Source organism: Grammomys surdaster, unplaced genomic scaffold, assembly GCF_004785775.1.
Source record: "Grammomys surdaster isolate TR1022 unplaced genomic scaffold, NIH_TR_1.0 129, whole genome shotgun sequence".
Taxonomy (NCBI): Eukaryota; Metazoa; Chordata; class Mammalia; order Rodentia; family Muridae; genus Grammomys; species Grammomys surdaster.
The window spans coordinates 13,351,174-13,372,000 of record NW_021604587.1 but is presented as its reverse complement, the minus strand read 5'-3'; the positions used below and the strand labels follow the sequence as shown (position 1 = coordinate 13,372,000).

At 38.4% G+C, this 20,827-nt stretch overlaps 1 protein-coding gene across 1 annotated transcript in view; it reads left to right on the top strand.

Annotated features, from left to right (window-relative positions):
* The window catches only part of LOC114610746 (1-phosphatidylinositol 4,5-bisphosphate phosphodiesterase beta-1-like), a 204,224-nt gene extending 185,413 nt beyond the window's left edge, over positions 1 to 18,811 (top strand). Inside the window, exon 4 of the mRNA XM_028755354.1 lies at positions 18,672 to 18,811. Within this exon, the coding sequence (XP_028611187.1) occupies positions 18,672 to 18,803 (132 nt within the window). The 3' untranslated portion in view covers positions 18,804 to 18,811. The remainder of the gene's footprint in view (positions 1 to 18,671) is intronic.
* The last annotated feature ends 2,016 nt before the right edge of the window (positions 18,812 to 20,827 follow it).

Genomic DNA, 20,827 nt, shown 5'->3' with positions numbered 1-20,827 from the left:
CTCTCTCTCTCTCTCTCTCTCTCTCTCTCTCTCTCTCTCTCTCTCTCACACACACACACACACACACACACACCACACACACACACACACACACACACACACACACAAAAAGAAACTGTAAACTAAACTGTGAAATACCACTGCACTTTCATAATGACAAAGGAAGACAATACCAAATCCTGGCAAGAGTGCAGTGGTTATTTCTTTGGAAAGCAGTTTGGCAATTTATTATGAAGCCAATTATAATCTTAGCACATGATCTTACAACTGTGTTTGTAGGTAAAAGTTGAAAATTTATGTGCACACAAAACTCTTTGTGTGCATGTTTATAGAAGCTTTATTCTTGGTAGCTCTAAACTCGAAGTGAAGATATCTTCAGTGGCTGCATGGATAAGCTATGATGAATAGAATAGAATGCTATTCAGGGATGAAAGCAAACTGAGTATCAAACCAGACAGGCACCTGTATAAACCTGAAGCCAAGGTAGCCAGTCTGAAAGGGTGTTTTTGCTGAGTTTATTTGTGTGGCTTTCTATAGAAGGCAAAGGCATAGAGATGGGAAAGTGATGGTTAGTTGCTCCAAGGTGTAACAGGCATTGAGAAAGTGAAGCACAGTCGATGTTCTTTGGATAGGAGTCAACATGTAGTAACACAAGAATTGCAGGCACATGCGCTATGCTTTTATAAAAGCCCATAGCTCATTTTAGCGCCAAGTGCACCTTAGTGAATTCCGAGGTTTAAACATCATTTTAGGATCCAAAGGCATCTTAAGAGAGAATTCAGGTTGTAGTTTTATATATATACATATATTAGATACATGAAACAACTTTGTTTAAGGGAGTTAGGAAAAAAAACTTTCTGATTTAGATAACTTTGTAAATGGATGGCATCTATTAAGCCAAGAGCAAAAATATTTGTATAACTAGCCAATAAAGTTGTTTCCCATGGGGGTGAGAGTTGACAGTTCCAAGACCACCATATTAAGACCACAATACTGTGTGCTGGAGTGGAGTAGATAGTTGGATAGTTGATTATAGAACCAAGGTTTATCACTGTTGGGGTGAGTAGTTGCTATTTAAGGGGAAGGAACCGACAATGACCTATGTGTTGATGAACTATCATTGTAGATTGTGCTGTGAGTCCATGTTTATTTTAATATCTCTACAGATGGATACATATGGAAGCAACTGTAGATGTGGATGATGTAGCAAAGTTAATTGAGACATTTTCAATCTCTATCCACTCAGAGGCCCTTGAAGCTATGGCATCTTAGTAGAAATGAGTGGGCCCAGACTCATGACAATTTCAAATACCAGTTTACAAAGAGAAATAACTGACTAGGAAGCTGGGAGAGAGAACTGATCCTGGAGTATCAAAACATTGCCAGGAAGAAAGTACTGAGAACACAGCAGGCGATAAAACAAAGGGATGCAGAAGTCAATGAAGGAGACCTCGACACCCAAAGCTGGAACACTTTAAAGCAAATAATAAATAAATAAATAAATAAATAAATAAATAAATAAAATCTAATATTGGGTTGTATTCCGAACTATAAAATTAATACTGGTGAACCCATGCTGTTTTTTTTCAATGAAAAGAGTAAGCAGATTATTTAGAAGCATAATAACTTCCTCATACATAATAATCCCAAATAATTGATCTGCATAATACTCCTCAATGTGAAGAAATTCCTAAATCTTAAATGAGGCTTCTCAGAGGGTTTTTTTTCTTCCTTCCTTTTAGGCAGCATACTTTAATTGGAGATGCAAAGGACAGTTTTACATTTAAGAAGCCTGGTAAATGTTGCTGCAAGCAGGGTATAGAGCCGAGCATCCTTACTAAGCCATACTGATGGCAAGTTACTTAGATGAGATGCAGTAGGATGGTGTGGATGTAGGTCAGTGGTTTAGAGTTTTAGAGCATTGCTCAGAACTGTCTGGCCCTAGGTATATATAGAGAGGAAGGTAAAGATAGAGATCAAGTATCAAGGTTATCAAACACAAGGAAAGAATGTGCAACACTAACAGTCTAGGAACATCGGAGTGTAATGTCATATTTGATGACATGGAGCCACAGGAGAAAGATCATGGGTCATAAAGACATATGAGTAAAAGATGAACTTCAGCAAAAGTGTCAATGCCATTTTAATAATTACACCTAGTTATCATACTAATAAAAGATATTAACCATAGGGGCCATTGAGTTTGATATGCAGAAGTTCTGTGTATATCTGTTTATAATGTCATAATTTTCTATAAATTCCAAACAGTTCAAAAATGGATTATTTTCCTTTTTGTCTTTTAATGGACCAAGGTTGAAGATAGGATGATGTTTGTCAAGAGCTGTGATGGGGAACAGATAATGAAGTGTTATGACTTAATGTGGGCAGAATTTAAGTTCAAGAAGATAAAAGCCTCAGAAGAAGAAGACAGTGACGGCTGCATTGTGGTCTCTATGCACTTAATAACACTGATTTGTACACTTAAAATGATTAAATGCTAATTTGTAAGTTGAATGTATTTTATCACAATAAAAACTTCCAAAAATAGCTCGTAAGATAGACAAAGCTAGGGAAGAGAAACTACAGAAGGACCTAAAATAACATTTGATTAAAATCGTAAGAATGTAGATTGGGTGAGAGGATTGATGGGTGAAAGCCCACCACTAGAACCTCAGGTTTCTGCTAGGCACACAACAGGGCTCAGGGTTTGCACTCTGTCTCTTCATTTGTGAATATTACAGACCTCCTCCACAATAACAATGAAAAAACATGCAAAATTACTTTCGATAGTTAAACCTGGTATTCAGTATATAGAGACATAACAAACAGTAGAGAACCTATACACTAGGGCCTGCTGGGAGACGGACGCTTAGTATTGCACAGTGTCTACCCCATACATTATTGGTAATCATTTCAACATGATTGGATGCCAATATTCTTAGTTCCCACTACAGAGCTGGCTCAGGATCATTGCTTCCTGTCACTGGCTCAAATTAATTAGGAATATTGAAAATGTCTATATATACATAAAAATATAGCAGCCGTCTTCAGGGAGACCATAGCATTTAAGCAAACCCACTAAATCAAATATATGTTGGTGAATGCTTGCCATATTTTTTTCTTTTTATGACTTATTAGCATATATCAATATACAATAATGTTTTGTTATGGTATTTACATACATGTTTATGTCTTATAATTATATTCACTCCTCTTAGCCTCTCTTGTTCCTCTCCCATTCACATTGGCTTCCCTCCTGCTACTGAACCAGCTCTCCTCTTTTCATGTCTTCTTTTCCTCCATCCTTCCTCTCTTCCTCCTCTTACCTCCTCCCACACCTCTTCTTTTTCTTCTACCCTATGAGTTTCATTAGGGCTCCTTACTGGAGCATGGGTGAGAGAAGATGTACTATACTACAGGTACCTCACAAGTAGCTGTACCACTGATGAAAATGCCTTGCCCTTTCCACTGTTAACTATATATCCTTAGAGAGGAGTGGGGGGGGAGTCCCCTCCCCCATGACAGGATGTTGACAGACCCAGTTTCCTGCAGGTAATCATAGCCACTATAAGTTTAAAACTGCAACGTCCACAAAAAGCCCAGAAGACAGTGTTATTGCAGCCTTCCACCCCATCACCAGCTCTCATTCTTTCTGGTCTATCTTATGTGATATTCTCAGAGCTTTGGAGGAAGTGATACAGATGTCCCATTTATAGTGGGGCACTCAACAGTCACTAATTCTCAGCACTTGAACCAGTTATGAGTCTCTGAAATAAACACTGCAAAAAGAAACATGCCTGGCAAAAGCTGACAGCTAATCTGTGAGCATAAGCATAAATACTTAGAAGGCACACTGGCTATAAATTTCATGGGTCTTTGTTTTTCTGGACAGTGCAATTTGTTAACCAGCAGACTGAGGCTTCTAGAGGTTAGAGAAGATTGTTATACAACAAAGTTCAAGTTGTACAGGTAAGTGGGTGTGGCTCTTAAAACCCATCAGAGCGGTCACAATTTCATCTCTAACTTATGGAGATAAAATTATGTTTTTTCTTATAAGAAGTTTTTTGATTTTCCAGTGTTCTATTTTCATATGCTTTTTATTACAATATGAGAATATGACATCTGTCATAGTTTTAAGGCTTATATTGCTCTGTAATTGTTTTGAGTATCCTGTTTCCTATAACAAAATTAAGTTCAGGGTTTAAACAGCTTAATATACACAAAAGCACTTCCCATGATCTAAGTAGTCTAGGATAGATGCTTCTTATAGAAGGTAGCTTTCTTCAATTTATGTTCAGGTAGACTAGATCCAGCATCCTCTACGGTTTCTTCATCTTTCATACAAAGAACAAAGAGGAAAGAATAAGATCAGACATGACTCTCATCTCTCTTCCAGTCTTGCTTCATTTGTGAGCACTACTCACATGCCCACAAGTGTTAGGGTTGTTGGGAAACACAGCTCATGATGGAGAAAGGATTTCCTCCTGGTTCTCTGCAGTGATAGGGGGGAGTGGGGATCATGGTGCCCCTGAGTTACCTCTGCCTTGGGATGCATAAGCCCATCAAGGATTTCCTGTGAAACCCACATTCCAGTGTGGGAGAAAGGGCATAGCCATCATGATGAAGCCTGCACAGTGTCACCATTCCAGGAGTGACTACCCTTCAGTTTTCAGTGTTCTGTAAGTTGATTAGTAAGTATTCTATCAGAACAAGTTTTTAAAGCATTCAGCAATGCTTATATATAATAGAAATATTATCATGGTCATTGGAGTTCTAACATTAAATGGTGTTTAATGAGACTATGAGCCTCTTCAAGCTGCTTTCTTGTTCTTTAAAAAATAGACTTGCAGAATGTATACAATATAAAATCAGACTTTGCTGTATCTGGAATTAATTTTCTTTGTATTTGTACAGATATTTTCTCATATAAATTTTCAGTAATACATTTTGTTTAAGAATAGCATCTGATTATCATTATGATTATGTATTTTTATAAATACTTTTAAGCGAAGAAATTCTTCAGAACAAGAAACCCAGGTATAGCCCATGCTTGTCACCAATCCATAATTGTCCACCCAGAGATTCTCCAACTGAAGGATACACATGAATTATTTGCAGTGATTTGTTAGGGCTGAGACTATTGTTTCCAGGCCCCTTGAGTTCCAAGTTAGGGGGTTTGGGTGGGGTCCAAAAAACTTGAGTTTTTAACAAGCTCCCAGATGATTCACTGCAGTGAGTAAAAGACTACATTCTGAAAAGCTCCCGTCAAACAATAACAAAGGAATGAAGGAGAAAGTTATGAAATCTGTTCACTTTCTGTGAGGTTGGACTATTTGCTGTGGCCTAGCTTTTGCAATAAAAAAAATAATAACGCCGAAAGACATACAGTGCTTAAGACTCAGGTTAATTTAATTCCATAATCATAAGACAAAATAGGACCAATTTTGGTACTTAAGAGATTTCTGTACTTAATTTTGACTGACCCACATAGAGCAAATGTGATTCATCTGACTTGTGACTGAAAATCCACATAACCTAGGACGTGTAAAACGACAGATTTTTCCAATGAATCCTACATGAAGAGGATGGATCTGTAGAAAGATAGGAGTGGCTGGGTTAGAGCTAGGCAGGAAATCATCTACCCATGTTAAGGAAAAGAACAAGAAAATAACAGGAAGTTTAAGAAAAATCAAGATAAAGTAGTTTCACAAGAGTAGTCCAATGTTTGTGCTAAATAGGATTTTTTGCTAGTGGGGAGAGCATGAGTGTTTGCCCTCCCCGCATCCTCAATGCTGAGGATTGAGCCAGGATCTTATATAGCCAGACAATGAGTCCACCACTGAAATATATCTCCAGAGCTACATGGTCTTTGTACTTCTGTTTTTTAAACATGGGAAGTAATTCAGAGAAAAATTTATTATTATGCGTTACTTTTATCTGCACAGGAAGAGACACATTTTTCAATATTGAAAATGATGATCTGTCCTCTTGGGAACTTGAAGCCCATGTTAAGGATTCATGAGTTATTTCCTTTCAAAAAAAATATATACCCAGAGTGAGTGATGTCAGTCTATATTTAGGCTGCAAAAGAGATGGTAAGATTCAGTAGTTCAAAACTCTAGAGGATAAAGTACTTTTATCATGGCTTTATACGTTGTTTAATGAATACATACAAAATCAAAATAGGTTCTGTTTTGGAAGTCTGAGGCTGTGAGTAATCAACATAGAAAGCTCATATGCAAAGCTGATCACTGGGATTAGTCAATGGAGTTCTGCTTATAGTGATCTGGAGCCAATAGATACTTCCCAGCAACTGATCATATTAGTGGCTCTTGCTTCCCACTACCCTATCTATGGCAAAAGAACTATCTTCTAGTAGATCTTTTCCCTTAGCTATGTTTTACAAGGATGTTGTTTAAAATGATGATGTATTTAATTGAGAAGAAGCAGAAAATACAAAGACTTCTCTCCGGCACTGTGCCTGTGCCAACTTTTTTTGGGAACAGTTCCATCATGCAATGCTTCTCAGTCCATTACCCAGTTTAGAATTTGAGAAAAGTCATCCAAGGACTCTGTTTATTTGTTACACTTGACTTTGTGGCACCGTTGAGTGAATTCTCTGTTCTCAGAGTTTTCTACAGTGACAAGGGGAAGTTCTGGTCTGAGCATGCGCAGAAACCGGATGTAACGTGGACTGATCCATTCTGTTAGAGCAGATTTTCAGAGGACCATGCTGTAACCACTGCCCCCATCTTTAGTCAGCCTTCATGAGCGCAGGTGGGCATGTAGTCCCGAAAGCTGGCTGCCTCTTCTAGTTTACACCTCTCATGTTTTCTATCCTCTCTGCCTTCATGCAGAGACAAGCACAAAAAAGCACAGATAGTGACAGGGGACAACAGGGGACAAATCTTTCTTAAATCTTAGGTTTTAGTGTTTTAATGTGGGTTTGTTTCAGCCCTGTTCCAGTCGCATGTTTTCTTTGTGTGATTATTTTGTTTTGTTTTGTTTTTTCAAGGTGTAGCTTTTACTCAAGAGTCCTTCTGGTCTCTGCCACTTGGATCTGACTTTTTAATGGTCTTTTACTCTCTTCCAACTTTGCATTTTTTAACTTGTGAATGACTCCGTGCTCCTCACCAGTTGATTAAAATAAAGTGTCTGTTGTTATCATTTTTCAACCTATTCAGATAAAGAGAGGAAATGTGAGGATTTCTCAGCGTTCTCCTAAAGGTCAAGTCAGGGGCGTGCTGGAGCAAACAAATGCCTTCTATTAGCTGCCCTTGTTTTGTTTTCTTTGGATTTGCTGTTCTGGGCAGTAATGGGGCAAACATTAGGTCTTGTAAAAGAGTTTTCACAGCTTATTACATCCTTTCTCATTGTCAGGAAGGCTAATGGGAGGAGCTGTATGGTCCGCTATGTAAAAGTTCATGAACAGTGTGAGAAGACTGTTCTCTCCTATCCTCCCTATTTCTCCCTGGTGCTAACCCACTCACTGCCTACCTCCCACATGAAGATTGAAATTTCTACATTCTTTAAAACACCTCTGTTTTTAATGAACTCTAGCAGGTCTAGATCTTTCCCCTCTCCTTTCCATATTAGCTACTACAGCCTTATTTTTTGAGGATCTGTGATCCTCATGTCTCTGTCCTCAGAACCTGGGCCCTGCCCACCCCTGGCACTTTTATGAATATACATGCATTGTCTTGAGTTTCATTGAATGAGTGTTGAATTTGAGCCTGACATGATTACCAAGTCCTTTTTGTTTTTCCTGCACAGTTCTCTTAAAAAAAAAAAACCTACTGACATTTTTGAGGTTATAATATAATTGTGTCATTTCTCCATTCTCTTCCCTCCCTCTAAACCGTCCCTTAAATCTACCCCCAATCTCTTTCAAATTCATAGCCTCTTTTTTCACTAGTTGTGATTGCATGTGTGTATGTACTTACATAAACACATATATTTCGAATTGACAAATAAGCAACCATACTTATGTAACCAATGCAATATTATGCTGTGGATTCTTATTTTATCATGCTAATGAATGGATTCACAGCCTCTTATATATTCCAGTGTTCTATAGTGAGAACACTTAAAGTTTGCCCTTTTTGCAGTTTTGAAATCAGAACTCTTTACTTTTATTCAATCTGCGCGGTCTTACTTCCCTGATCACTACCTAGTGTCAGACTCACTCATCATCCTCTCTCTCCTTCCTAATAAGTAGCAATACAAAGTTAATAATATTCCTGAAAACACCTAGAAAATATTACTTTTATGTTAGAAAAATCTAATTATTCTTGCTGGGGTTAAAATTATTTTTGTATGTTTTTGAGAATTCAGACATGTATACAGTCATATCTACTTTTCATTTCTCCCTTTGTCTTCTCCATGAACACCCAAGACCCTCCCTTTCCAACTTAATGTCTTTTTGCCTTTTGATCACTCAACAAGTGTAGGCTTGTGAATCATTTTTATTCAGTTTGGAATAAAGTTATATGTGTCCCATTATGTTCAGATTTTCTTTTTTAAAAGAAGAGTCAGAGTGGGTGGTAAAAATGAAATCCATCCTTAGCAAGAAGGAAGCCACACGGTGGAGATGAGCATGTTTCTTTTTAGCTCTGAGTATGACAAAATTAAGTCTGACTGGGGGATTAGTTAAATGACTGCTTTTTATAGCTCTGATTTTCCAAGGAGGAAATATCATTCCTTTAAAATCAGGCTCCTTCTCTTAGATAACAGTGTTGCTATACTTTTGTTCAAACTGTTGGCATATAATTTGCTTATGTCTGTCTGTCTCTAAGGAAGGGTCAAAGTAGTTTATAAGCTGTGAATTATCTAAGGTGAACTGCCCAGCACTGACACAAAATTTGAACCAAAGGAGAGCTTATTAAGAGGATATGTAATAAGGATGGCTTAGACATGCAGAAGAGGGCAAGGCCAAAGACAAAATAATTATTAGCAGTAAGTGTGTATGATTCTGGCTGTTTCCCAGTTTAACCTTATTTTCTAAATTAGTTACAAATGATAAGGGATCTATTCTTTGAACTCATCACCTCGAACCCATGCAAGGAGTTCTGTCTAAAAGGTGTATTAAGGAAGGAATTTCAGGAAATAATAGCCACTGAGGCTTCCTAAGAGGATTGGGGTGGGATAAGGCAAGGCTGAACTGGCAGCTAGAGCCTCAGTCTTAAATTATGCCCTCCTGAGAGCTCCAGAATAAAATTTCAACCAGGAACTTTGTCCTGCTCTGGGCTGGCGTTCCTATCTGCACCTGTCAGTCAAAAGCTCAAGAGTTTGCTCCAGGGTACACAGCCTTCCAACACTTCCTGCTGTCTCCTCCCCTCAGTGAAGTGTGTCTAGCAGGCCAAAGGTAGTCAAAGATCACAAACGCCCATTGTGAGAGTAAAACAGACTGTGGGAGGTGGTGTCTAGCTAGAAAAGGGGCCAGGCAGGGAGCCAGGTGAGCAGCAATGGAAGTGGATGTCCTGGATAAATTAAAGACAACCTGGGAGGGCTTAAACTTTTCCAGAGTGCTTTATATGAACCACTTGGTTTGTTTTGTGCTTGCATTAGTGCTAGGGCTGATCTGTAGCTGAATCGAAAGGAAAGTTTGCTTTTGAATTCAGAGCACTTCAGGCAAACCCCAGGGCCCATATATTGATTGACTCTGAATGTTCTCCTCAGGAAAATTCATTAAGCCTCATCCTCCCCTTTAGATTCCCAACCCCATATGGTACAAATTAGCATTTGGAAGAGACTCAGTTTGATCCCTCTGCCTTGCCAGAAAACTCAAAGTGATCTTAAGAAGCAAGTCATTGCAAAAGAAAAAGGAAGCACTATTTTATATATGTCAACTTAAATAGATTAACTCCTCACATATTCAAAATGTCACATAAGATTACAAGTGTCTTGGAAACCTGTCATGGCTCAAACTCAGACTCAGTCAGACAAAATACAAACTTAGTGCTGAATAATGTCTTTTGTCTATTTTTAAACAAATAGTTGAAGGTGAAAATTAGTTTCTCCAGGTAGATTTCATCAAGTGGCTACAAAGGTAAGGCAAGGCTGGATGCCATTCATGTATACTTGAGAGATCACCAGACATGTCCTGATTTTGTAACTAGAGAGAAAGGGAAGATTATTTGGTTGCCAGCCCAGAAGTATCATGCACAGGGTTTGAATCAGAACATTTGGAACTAAGCCAGCCATACTTAGAATGTGGCTTTGACTCTCTGCCTGGCCTCCAGGACTCAGCATAAAAATGGTTACTTTAATCTACAAGGATACACTTGCTGCTGATAGACACAGAAATCTAAAGCAAACTTTTTTCAGACTATTGATGAGCAGTCCTCTCATTGCTCATAAGGACGTTGGTGTAATTCTTTCATAAACGGATAAAGGTAGCCCATCCAAGTGTCTGAATGTCCTACCTAGCTCTGCTTAATTAGGCTTCTCTGTGGGCAGCCATTGTCTCCATTTAAGATCTAGGGCAGAAGTTCTCTAACCTTGGATCATATTTGAATCACCCTGAGGCTTATTTTAAAAGATTGTTGGGTTCCACCCCATAGATTCTCGTACAGTATGTCTAGGGGAGGACAAAAACTTTGTATTTTGCATATTCTCAAGTAGTATTGGTGTCCTCGGTCAAAGGACAATATTCTCAAAACCACTATGTTGAGCCATGAAGGTTAAGTAGTATAACTGGAATATGGTAAGTTGTCTGTTCAGTTATAGTAAAGTAAGAACATAGAATAGTAGCAGCTTTCATGGCCAGATTAAAAATTCTGCTGGCAGCTCAGCCACAGTGGAATAGGTATAGGCCAATGATAACATTTTAGATGACTCAAAAGGACAGTCTGGCTACATTAAAATCATCTGGACTTCACAAGTGGAAGCAGCTTGTTCCGTGATAAGTCTATAGCATCTCCTATTTCTTTCAAAAGACCTTTTATGGAAATTAGATTCTGTGCTCACCCAAAATTTCCAGGGAGATCGTTTCTAGCACTCAAGAAACCATTTGCAAAATGATGAATGCTATTACCCCTTAATCTGATTAGCATGAAATGAGTATGTTCTCTCAGTACAGGGAGTTGCAGAATATTGTATGAGTGTAATCTTTATTGACACTGATATTATTGTTTATTACTTGGGTCCTTAATAAATACAACACCGTACACCTCTCACAACCCCCAAATCAAATATGGCACCTCCCTCTATGAGCTACCTGGTAATAAAAACTAGTAAAGTCAAGCATGTTGTTTATAGACTGCATATATTTCTATTAGTCATCTTTAAGGTAGATATATGAATTTCATAGTGATGGATTATATTATGAAGTCAAAATAAAATCATGCTACCATTTGAGATGTTCCCTGGGAGCAGTGTATTTGCTCTTTCCTGGTTCATAACAAATTAGCACACAGTTAATGGCAAACATCTCTCTTACAGTTTCAGTCTGTCAGAATCACACCTGTTTGGGGCCTCACTGGGATGCAAGGAAGTCTTCTGGGTGGCTGTCGCACATTTAGCTCTAATTTTACTGCCTAGGTTCAGGTAATTGTCAAGGTTTACTTCCTCAACATTGCTTATCTGTATCCCCTATCACCTAGTGATTTTCCTTTTCCTAGATAGGACACAACATTGCAGTCAGTTCAGAGCCTCTGTTCCTACCAGTCTCTTCTAGGTCTTCTGAGAAGGCATGTTTGGTTAGGTCAATGGATTGAAAGCTTACATACATTCTGCAAAATACTCTTACCTTTGCCGTCTCTCCCAAAATAATCATGAGCTTGATAGTTTATCACCCCTGCCCCAGTTTCCTGGTCACTGGTCCAAGCCAGTGTGGTTGTGCCCATATTTGAATGCTTACATAAAAGCCCAGATGTCACAGGGCCACCTTAGCATTCCCCTACTACAAGTGGCAAAGATGCTGACATGTGTGATAAAATTACTCAGTTGGCCAATAGTGATGGTGAATTTGTTAGTTCTCTCATCTGTCAAAGGGAAGAGTTAGATACAGGTGTCAGTGTTGTTGCAGTGTTCAGTTCAGTCTCACCTGCAGATCATCTCCTACGTTTCTTAGCATATTGCTGGTCTTCATTTTTAATAGTTCTACTTACTTTTTCTGTTGGTAGTGCTAATTACATTGCTTATGTCTGCCCCCTTTGTGATGAAGAAACTTTAATCCCATCACAATAAACTCCAGTAAACTTTTTGTCTCATTGATTCAAGCTCTCAATAAGTTTTACTAATAACTAATCTCCTCCTCATGAATGAACTTTTTCTTGGCATCGACTATATGAGAGTCTTCTGGCTTAGCACCTGAGTCCTTGCAGTTCATCCTTTTCTGCTCATTCCAGATATCAAATCTACAATGAAAACCAAGTCATTTAAGAACTCCTAATCAGGGTCACCTCTTTCTGATCCTGGCTGTGTATTTTTGAACAGGACACAACTCTGGATCAAAAAAACATTCCAAAAGAAAGTAGTTATATATTTATTGAATAAGTGCAGACTTACTTCTTGTAATTATCTCCCCCAAATGTAGTTTAACAATGACTTATACAGTATGTACATTGCCTTGATCATTATAAGTAATCCAGAGAAGATTTAAAATATTACAGAGGGTGTGTGTGTGTGTGGTGGTTTGAATATGCTTGACCCGCAGGGAGTGGCACTATTATGAGTTGCGGCCTTCTTGGAGTAGGTGTGTCCTTGATGGAGTAAGTGTGTCACCGTGGGGCCAGGGTTTGAGGTCTCAAATTAGGCTGAGTCTAGCAATTTCCTTCTGCTGACTGTGGATCAAAATGTAATACTCTCAGTTCCTTCTCTAGTACCATGTCTGTCTACATGCTGCCATGCGTCTCTCCTTGAAGATAATGACTACATATCTGAAACTATTGGCCAGCCTCAATTAATTGTTTTTCTTTATAAGAGTCTCAAGGTCATGTTGTCACGTCACAGCAATAGAAACCCTAAGACGGTTTGCTTAAGTCACATGCAGATACTATATTTTTATGCAAAGGGTGTGAACACATATAAATAGTGGTGTCCATGAAATTCCTGGGGCAATTCTGTTACAGATATTGAGAAACTGTATTTTGAGGCCAAAGTCACATCTCCCAGTGATGATTTGAAAACTCTTGTTCAAAACTTGACAGAAGGTTTAAGTCAGTGGTTCTCAACCTGTGAGTTGCAACCCATTTGGGGAAGGGCAAGTTGAACTACCCTTTCACAGGAGTCAGCTAAGACCATCAGAAAGTACATTACAGTTCATATCAGTACCACAATTACAGCTGTGAAGTAGCGACTGGAATAGTTTTATGGTTGGGGTCACTGCAGCATGAGGAACTGTATTAAAGGGTGGCAGCCTTAGGAGGTTGACAACCACTGTCTTAAGTACTTTTTGAATACTGACACAGGCCCTTATACTTGCCACAGTGTCTTACAAGGCTGGAAGTTAACCATGCTGTCTCTTACAGAGCATGGCATTTTTAAACTTGCATGTCATGTGTTCCTTCTTTGGGACTTTTGCACGGCTTATTTTCCTCGTATTCCCCCCTGGGGATTTACACCAGCAGACTGCCTTTGCCGCCTTCATGAACTAACCTTGTCATAAATTTCTCAGCAGGACATCTATTTCTGGGCTAATGCTTTTTGCTCCTGTTTCTCCACTCTGTGAGTTCACTCTTCTTGTGAAAGAACACTTGTTGAAGAAGACATCTAGACTGAAATCGACCCACTGGCATAATGCCAACCTTGGGTTCTTTTGCTCAAAAATATATCTTCAGTATTTACTGAATATGTGCTAAATTGCAGGCCACTACAGGAGAATGTGTAAAGTGAACAAAGAGGCAGTTACTATTCAGGCCCCTAACCACTCCACAGCTTACAGCTCAGCATGGGTGTCGAGCGATTAGTCACCACAGCTTCCCTCCATTTCCCTAGGCTTCATCTTCTTTGCTTATTATCTTCTATTTTGTCCTTGCAACATCTCTCATTCAAAGTGAATTAGCCTATAAGATGTGTTTCTTGTTTAGGAGCCCTATTAGGATTAAACATTTCATTAGAGATGGTGACTGGCTTGTTAAGGTGCTATCTTTTCTTTACAGGATTTAGCTTTTGAAAGTCTATAGGATCCCTCGTCTTTGATGGATGCTTTATCTCTGAAGAAGTATAAAAGCCAAGGAAAATAAAGAGAGAATAAAATACAAATAACTTTAATTTCCACATTTTCTATTATGTTGTCTGTATTCCTGGCTATATCATTGAGACAGAATTTGAAAGTAAGGCTAGAGGTAACAGTCAGACTCCAAAATAAAGTGACATTGAAAAGCACTGAGTTCTGGACATGTTCTTTAGAACATGGAATTGTGGTACAGACTTAAGATACTGTATCAGCCACTTTTTTCATGTCTGTTGGTTGTTTTCATTAACTATATATCAGATTCAATTTCTATGTAAAAGTGAGAGTTAATGATATTTTACAGGGTTTTCTTCTTATAGAGCCAAAGTCGGGCAGCATTGACCATCTTTATCAGGTTATCATTCCTAGCACAAACAAAGATAGAATATGGCCTCTGCCCTGGACTCTTAGCCCAAACACTCTAGTTGTGGAGAAGAAGTGGCATAGTGTCTTTGTCACAATGTTCACACACATACAAAAAAAGCCCAGAAACTCCATATTAATAGACAATTATAGTATAACCTGTAGCACAGCAATAATCTCAGGTTTTCCTTTTTCCACTGCAAATATTCGTCTTATTTCACATTTAATTTTGGCACATGAAGGTGAAACCAATTTTCTCTAGAAGTTGCATCTCTTATTATTTCAAGTTTTTATGACATATCTTTAATCTTTATATCTTGTTTTTTTATTCTCATATATTTGTATATATATACATATACATATACATATACATATACATATACATATATATATATTATCAACTCTAGATTTTGAATTAGAAATGTTCACTATAAGCTCAGGCATCTTGACACTTGACCCATTGTTAATGGTGCTGTTTAGGAGGCTGTGGGGAGGTACAGCTTTGCTGGATGAAGTACATTACTGGAGGTGGGCTTTTAAAAAAGCTTTCCCCACTTCTGTTTGGCTCTTTGCTTCATACTTGCTGCTATAGAAGTGCTCTGGAAGCTTCCTTCTCCTACTGTCAATACCTGCCACATGATGCTATATCCCTTGTAATAATGGACTCATTCCTCTGAATACATGCAACAAAATATACTTACTCATCCTTAAGTTGACTTTGGTTGTGGTACTGTATGACAGCAGCAGAAAAGTCACCAATTAACCAGCTTCTTATGTTTCTACTCAAACTTTTTCCTTTTTGTTCAAAATGGGAAATGTTATAAGCATTAGCATTTATATGTATGCATTACTTTTGCTTGCTAAATAGAGACCTCACCCCAATAACCATGATGTTGCTGGCACCTGCACCCATGTTTGCAATGTGGGTTACCTGGTGTACACAAACATCTGCATCAGTCGGCCTCATTTTGTGTTGATAGCAAGTGGTACCTCCAAGAGAAAACTTGAGTTCTCTGCCTTCTAGGTAGATGTTGCTTGCATTATAGTCCACCTAAGTGAGTTTAAATAAAGAAAATGAGACAGTGCGGGGATTTTTGACAGCTGCACTGTACACATTAGGTTGCCCTTTCACAAACAGAATAGAGTTAAAAGTACAGAATCGGGTCTATGCCCAGGCTTCTCCTTAATTCCAAACCCTCATTGTGTGATCCCTGAAACATTCTCAGTTGTGAATTTTAAAGATGCCTGGCAGCCAATATATTAACTGATTTTTGTTTTAGTGACCCTAGATTGAGCAGCTTAATGAATATCCCACATGTGGAGGTACACCTAATCACATCACACACCCAGCCATTAATATCTTCTCTGTGAAATGTTTATGGCTGTAATTGGTGGTCTGAGTGTGTATTGTGTGAACTTGAAGCATGCTATTATACTGGGTGACTAATAGAATTTGGTAACAATGCACAGAACTTGGTATTCTGCAAGAGTTCCATTTTAAATTGTATTCTTTCCTGAATTTGCAGTGGATTTCATGGTTCATCTCCCTCACAGTAGGTTTGTGGTTGATGAGTTGAAATCTTTCTGCTGAGTATATACATCAGAGACCATTCAGTCTTTCCTTAGCTCACAGGTCTTACTTTTCTTAATTCGCATTCAAAACAAAAATCTGAAACAATATTCCCCCAAACTTTTGATGGCTGTTGATTCATTTTCTCCATACTTATAAAGGTAAAAAGAAGCACAATATGTAAGTACACTTGTTGGTGGCCCTAGTACTGTGGTTTAGTCATTGAAGATGCCATAGTAGGTCAAAAACAAATGACTGTTGCTGCCTTACATACCTGGATAAACCAGATTAGTAGGCTGAAAAGAGATGTCTGTTGCTGAGTTCTCCCTTTACATACCTGAGCAAGTTGGATGGTCTTAGAACTTAAAGAAAACACCTCTACTTCACTGCTTTAATGACCCTTCAGCGTTATACAAATAGCAGGGCATTCAGCGACATAACACCAATTTAATGATTGCTTAACTTTCTGAACATTTAAAGATATTTACTTGTAAGGCAAATTTAATATAAAGGAACTTTCAAAACTAGAAGTTTATGGCGTTTTCCCTTAATTATACCCAACCCAATCCTAGATTAATCACTATTAGTCACAATTTTATATTCAGTATGTATTATTGACAGCTCCCTATAGAAAAAATGTGTTAGAGAGACTTCATATAATTTATAACTGCTATATAGCCTTTATTCATCATGCTCACCCTAAAAACATACAGCAGCATCCTGTAAGTGTGTGTTTATTAGCATATCTGAAAGTACTGGTCCTTTGACCAGCAGCATTAGCACCAGTTATAAATTTATTAGAAATCAAATTCTCAGGCTTAATGTCTTTAAGCCTTCCAAGTTACTCTACTCCAAGCTACATTCTCAAAGCCACTATTATGTGTGGTATTCTCACCATTTAATAGGTGATACAATTTGTATCCAGCAAGTTCTGCAAAGCTAGAAGGCACCAACTGTCAAATGAGCTAAGAAAGGGACCACATAGTGCTTTGTAATGGACTGGGTCATTAAAACTATTAACTCAGGAAAATTAACATGGAAGTAGTTTCAGTGACATAAGTAACAGTTCTGTGGTCCTGTGCTTTGGGTTCTGCATTTTCTTTATCATGGAGGAGAGAAAAAGATGCAATGAACCCCCCAGAGGAATGGTATTGTATGTAAATGGAAGTGGGGGATGCTATTTTAACCATCTCTTTCCAGCTGAAAGGGCCCAAGAACAGCACTTCCACCTGGGTCTTCCTCATGCCACATTACCCACTCCATGGTGCCCTTGATGATTTTCCTGAACATACAATTTCACACACCAGTGAGAGAGGCTTCTTAGCTCTGTGCTATCAGGATGATCCCTAGGATAGCTGGCATTAACTATCACTCCACAACTTGGGAAATGAAACCTTCCCTGGAGCTGGCAGTACAGAACAATATTCATTATCTCCAATAGAAAAGTAATGATGCCTACTAAGTTCTTTGAGAACTTAGTTTGGGTTTTGTGTACAAACAAGCAAGCAATGTTTCAGCCCATTTGATCGACCGAGAGGAAAGCTTTGAATAGACAGTGTTACTATCAAACTTTGATAAGTATATAATGTGGGCATAGATAGGTTTTATTCTACCCATGGGAAACAGTCATTTAATAGATATGGACTGCTATGTATATCTATGCCTTTCCATGTCTGCTGTATGAGTGCTTTATGCTCATCATTCCTGCCTGTATGCATCTCCCCATACTTGATCCTCTCTGAGAATCTATCTCTGCCATCCTCCTTGTGTAAATGACAAAGCTAGGAATTCTACCGATCCTTGTGTGTTAGCTTTCCAGAGCTGGCAGCAGATTTGGTGTGTGTGTGTGTGTGTGTGTGTGTGTGTATGTTTGTGTATCTGTATATTGGCCAGACACATTAGGTTTGTGAACAAGCAGATGGGATCAGGTCCTTCCACTGGCCTTCCTAATCTTATATCTTTGATTTCCCTCACAGCCAACTGCATTGAGCTAGGGACTCAAGGATTTCTTTTCAACATTAGGACAGAGAAACTGGATTTCTTTTGATTTATGAATGGCTTAAGAGCAGTGGTTCCCAACCTGTGGGTCGTGACTGCCACAGGGGTCATGTATCAGATATCCTGCATATCAGGATACATTGTGATTATGACCATAGTAAAATTACAGTTATGAAGTAGCAGCTAAATAATTTTATGGTTGGAGGTGTGTGTGACCACAACATGAGGAACTGTCTTAAAGGGTCATAGCATTAGGGAGGTTGAAAACCAATGTCTTAGAGGATTTAGATTTAGGGATGCAAAACATGCATTTAACTTTTTAAAGATCCTTTAGCAAATATATTGGAATATGTGTTAAACTGAGAAGTTAGCAGTGATGATGAGATGATCTCTTTTCTTTCCTCCTGATTCAATGAGATAATATGGGGGTGATGAGTAGCCTACCGCAGTTAAGTCCTCAGGCAAACCCCGAGATGATAATATTTTTTAAAGTGATGTCAATAACATAAAACAAAGATAAACGATCTGTGTGGTTTCCTAACAACTTCCCATTTTGCTTTTCAGGAGACGGAGCTGTTAGATCTCAGCCTTGTCAAGGATGCCAGGTGTGGGAAGCACGCCAAAGCTCCCAAGGTAGGGAGCGGAGCCCATGCCCGCACCAGCTGCTGCTTTGATTCTTTATCTGTGTCAAGATAGCAATTAATTGCCCCAGTTAAAAGTTTCTGTGTTGTAGCTGTTGTAAAACACAACAGCCAGTGTGCCCTCCTCACCTCCAGTTTCATTAAAAGATGGAAATAATGAGTGAATAATGAGTGAACATATTGCTCTGCATTTTTATGTTTGTCTGAAGAAAGATGTAGATCTATGTAATGCCAAAGAAGATACAGATTACTCCTCTACAATGGGAAATGGCACAATACTATAAATTGTGAGTGGAAAAATCAATACTGACCCATGATATGCTTTGGTTACTAAAAAATATTGTATAAAATTACTTTCAGGCAATATGCATGAGATGTGTGTGAATTTTGTGTTTAGACTTGGGTCATATTAAGAAGATACTTGATTACACATACACTAATGTTTCAAAATTTTAAAATCTGAAATACTCTTATCTGAAGTATTTTTAATAAAGTATACTAGACCTGTGTTGGTTAATTTCGAAGCATTGATTGACATACATTTCTTTCCTTACTTTTATCATAATCCCCATTCATCCTAGTAAACAGAGACAATGTGAAGCTCAGAGGCTGTGCAATTAAAATAAGGACATCTATAAAGCCAAAAGTTAGTTCTGCACATTAGTACTGAGGATGTTTTAGAACATTCTGAGAGGGATGCCATTGGTTTGGGTTCACTCCATATTTTCTGAAGATAATCAAATGCTGGATGAAGAAAATGCATTTTTGAACTTATCTAAGTTGTTGAAAACTCTTTGTTATTTGATTTAATATATAAAGCATTAGCTATTTCATTCCTGGCTGAGAAAGTATATTAGCAAAGCAAGGAGACAGGGGAGTTGCCATGTAGGAGTTTAAAGTAGCAATTTTCTTTTTTAGTGTCTTCCCACAACTATTGTTTTAGCCTCTAAAAGTCAGAACAGTTTCTTTAGCATCCCGAATGATCTGTTGCTTTGAAGGTCCAGAAAAAATGTCAGCTGAAATAAGTTTTCCTCACAGACTCTTGTAGCTGTAGGTTGGTGCTGACAGTCTGGCACCAAGCGAATACCAAATGCTGGGGTTAGCTGAATGGGTTAAAATGCTTGACTAGGAGGTGTGAAAAAAATAATATTTAGAAAGGAAAAAATAAGAAATGTTTGCAAAAAGTCTTCTAAATGTGTTTCATGTAAAACCAATTTACCATTTACCTTCTCATAGAAGGGATTTCCATATCTTGGTCTTTGCACTATACATCTTGGAATTAATATGTTCCCGGTTCAGTGTTAGCGAAGAATCTTTTTCTCTTCTTCAAACACTGTTTCAGCCAGCTGTCATGCCAGCCTGTTAGCTCTGTATATTGTATCAGTAACTAAGCAGCAAACTTGCCTTTTAACCTGGGATTATTGGCCTCTCCTGATATCAATCCTATCTGAGGACAGTTGCACACTGCACTTCACCAGCCTCCACTGGTTTTCAATGGACCCCACTGTTCCCCAAGCATCAGGAGTCAAAGCCAATCCCATCATACAGGCTGGCAGTGGTCTCCTTCACTGTAAGCGAGCTCACAGCTAGTTTATCAGTAAGTACTTGGTTTGTGGATGTGGTTTGATGAATGTCTATTGAATGTTGATAAATGACAGAAGTGGCGCCTGCAATGCGTTCAGCTGATAAACTATGATTAGATCTCAAAGTGCCTCCCTTGGGGAAGGGCTTTCGAAACTCATACTCCTCAGCCTGTCTGCTTCTTCTAACACTCTCTGGGAGACAAGGGTTGCTTTCTCTGTGGGCAATTCTTGTTCCTTGCTGTTTTCTCTAAGCTTTACTCTATGCTCACATTGTTGAAGCTGGTTCTCTTCTATTTACCTGTGTGACCTTGCCTCCTTGTAGGCTCTGTGGTAATACTAGGTACTTAAGTGGGATGCTATGCGGAGGCAAGAAAATAATTCATTAACAAACCATTTGCACAGGAGATCTCAAATTTAACTTCTCATGAAATCACCTGGGTAAGATTTTCTTCTTTTCTTTTCTTTTCTTTTCTTTTCTTTTCTTTTCTTTTCTTTT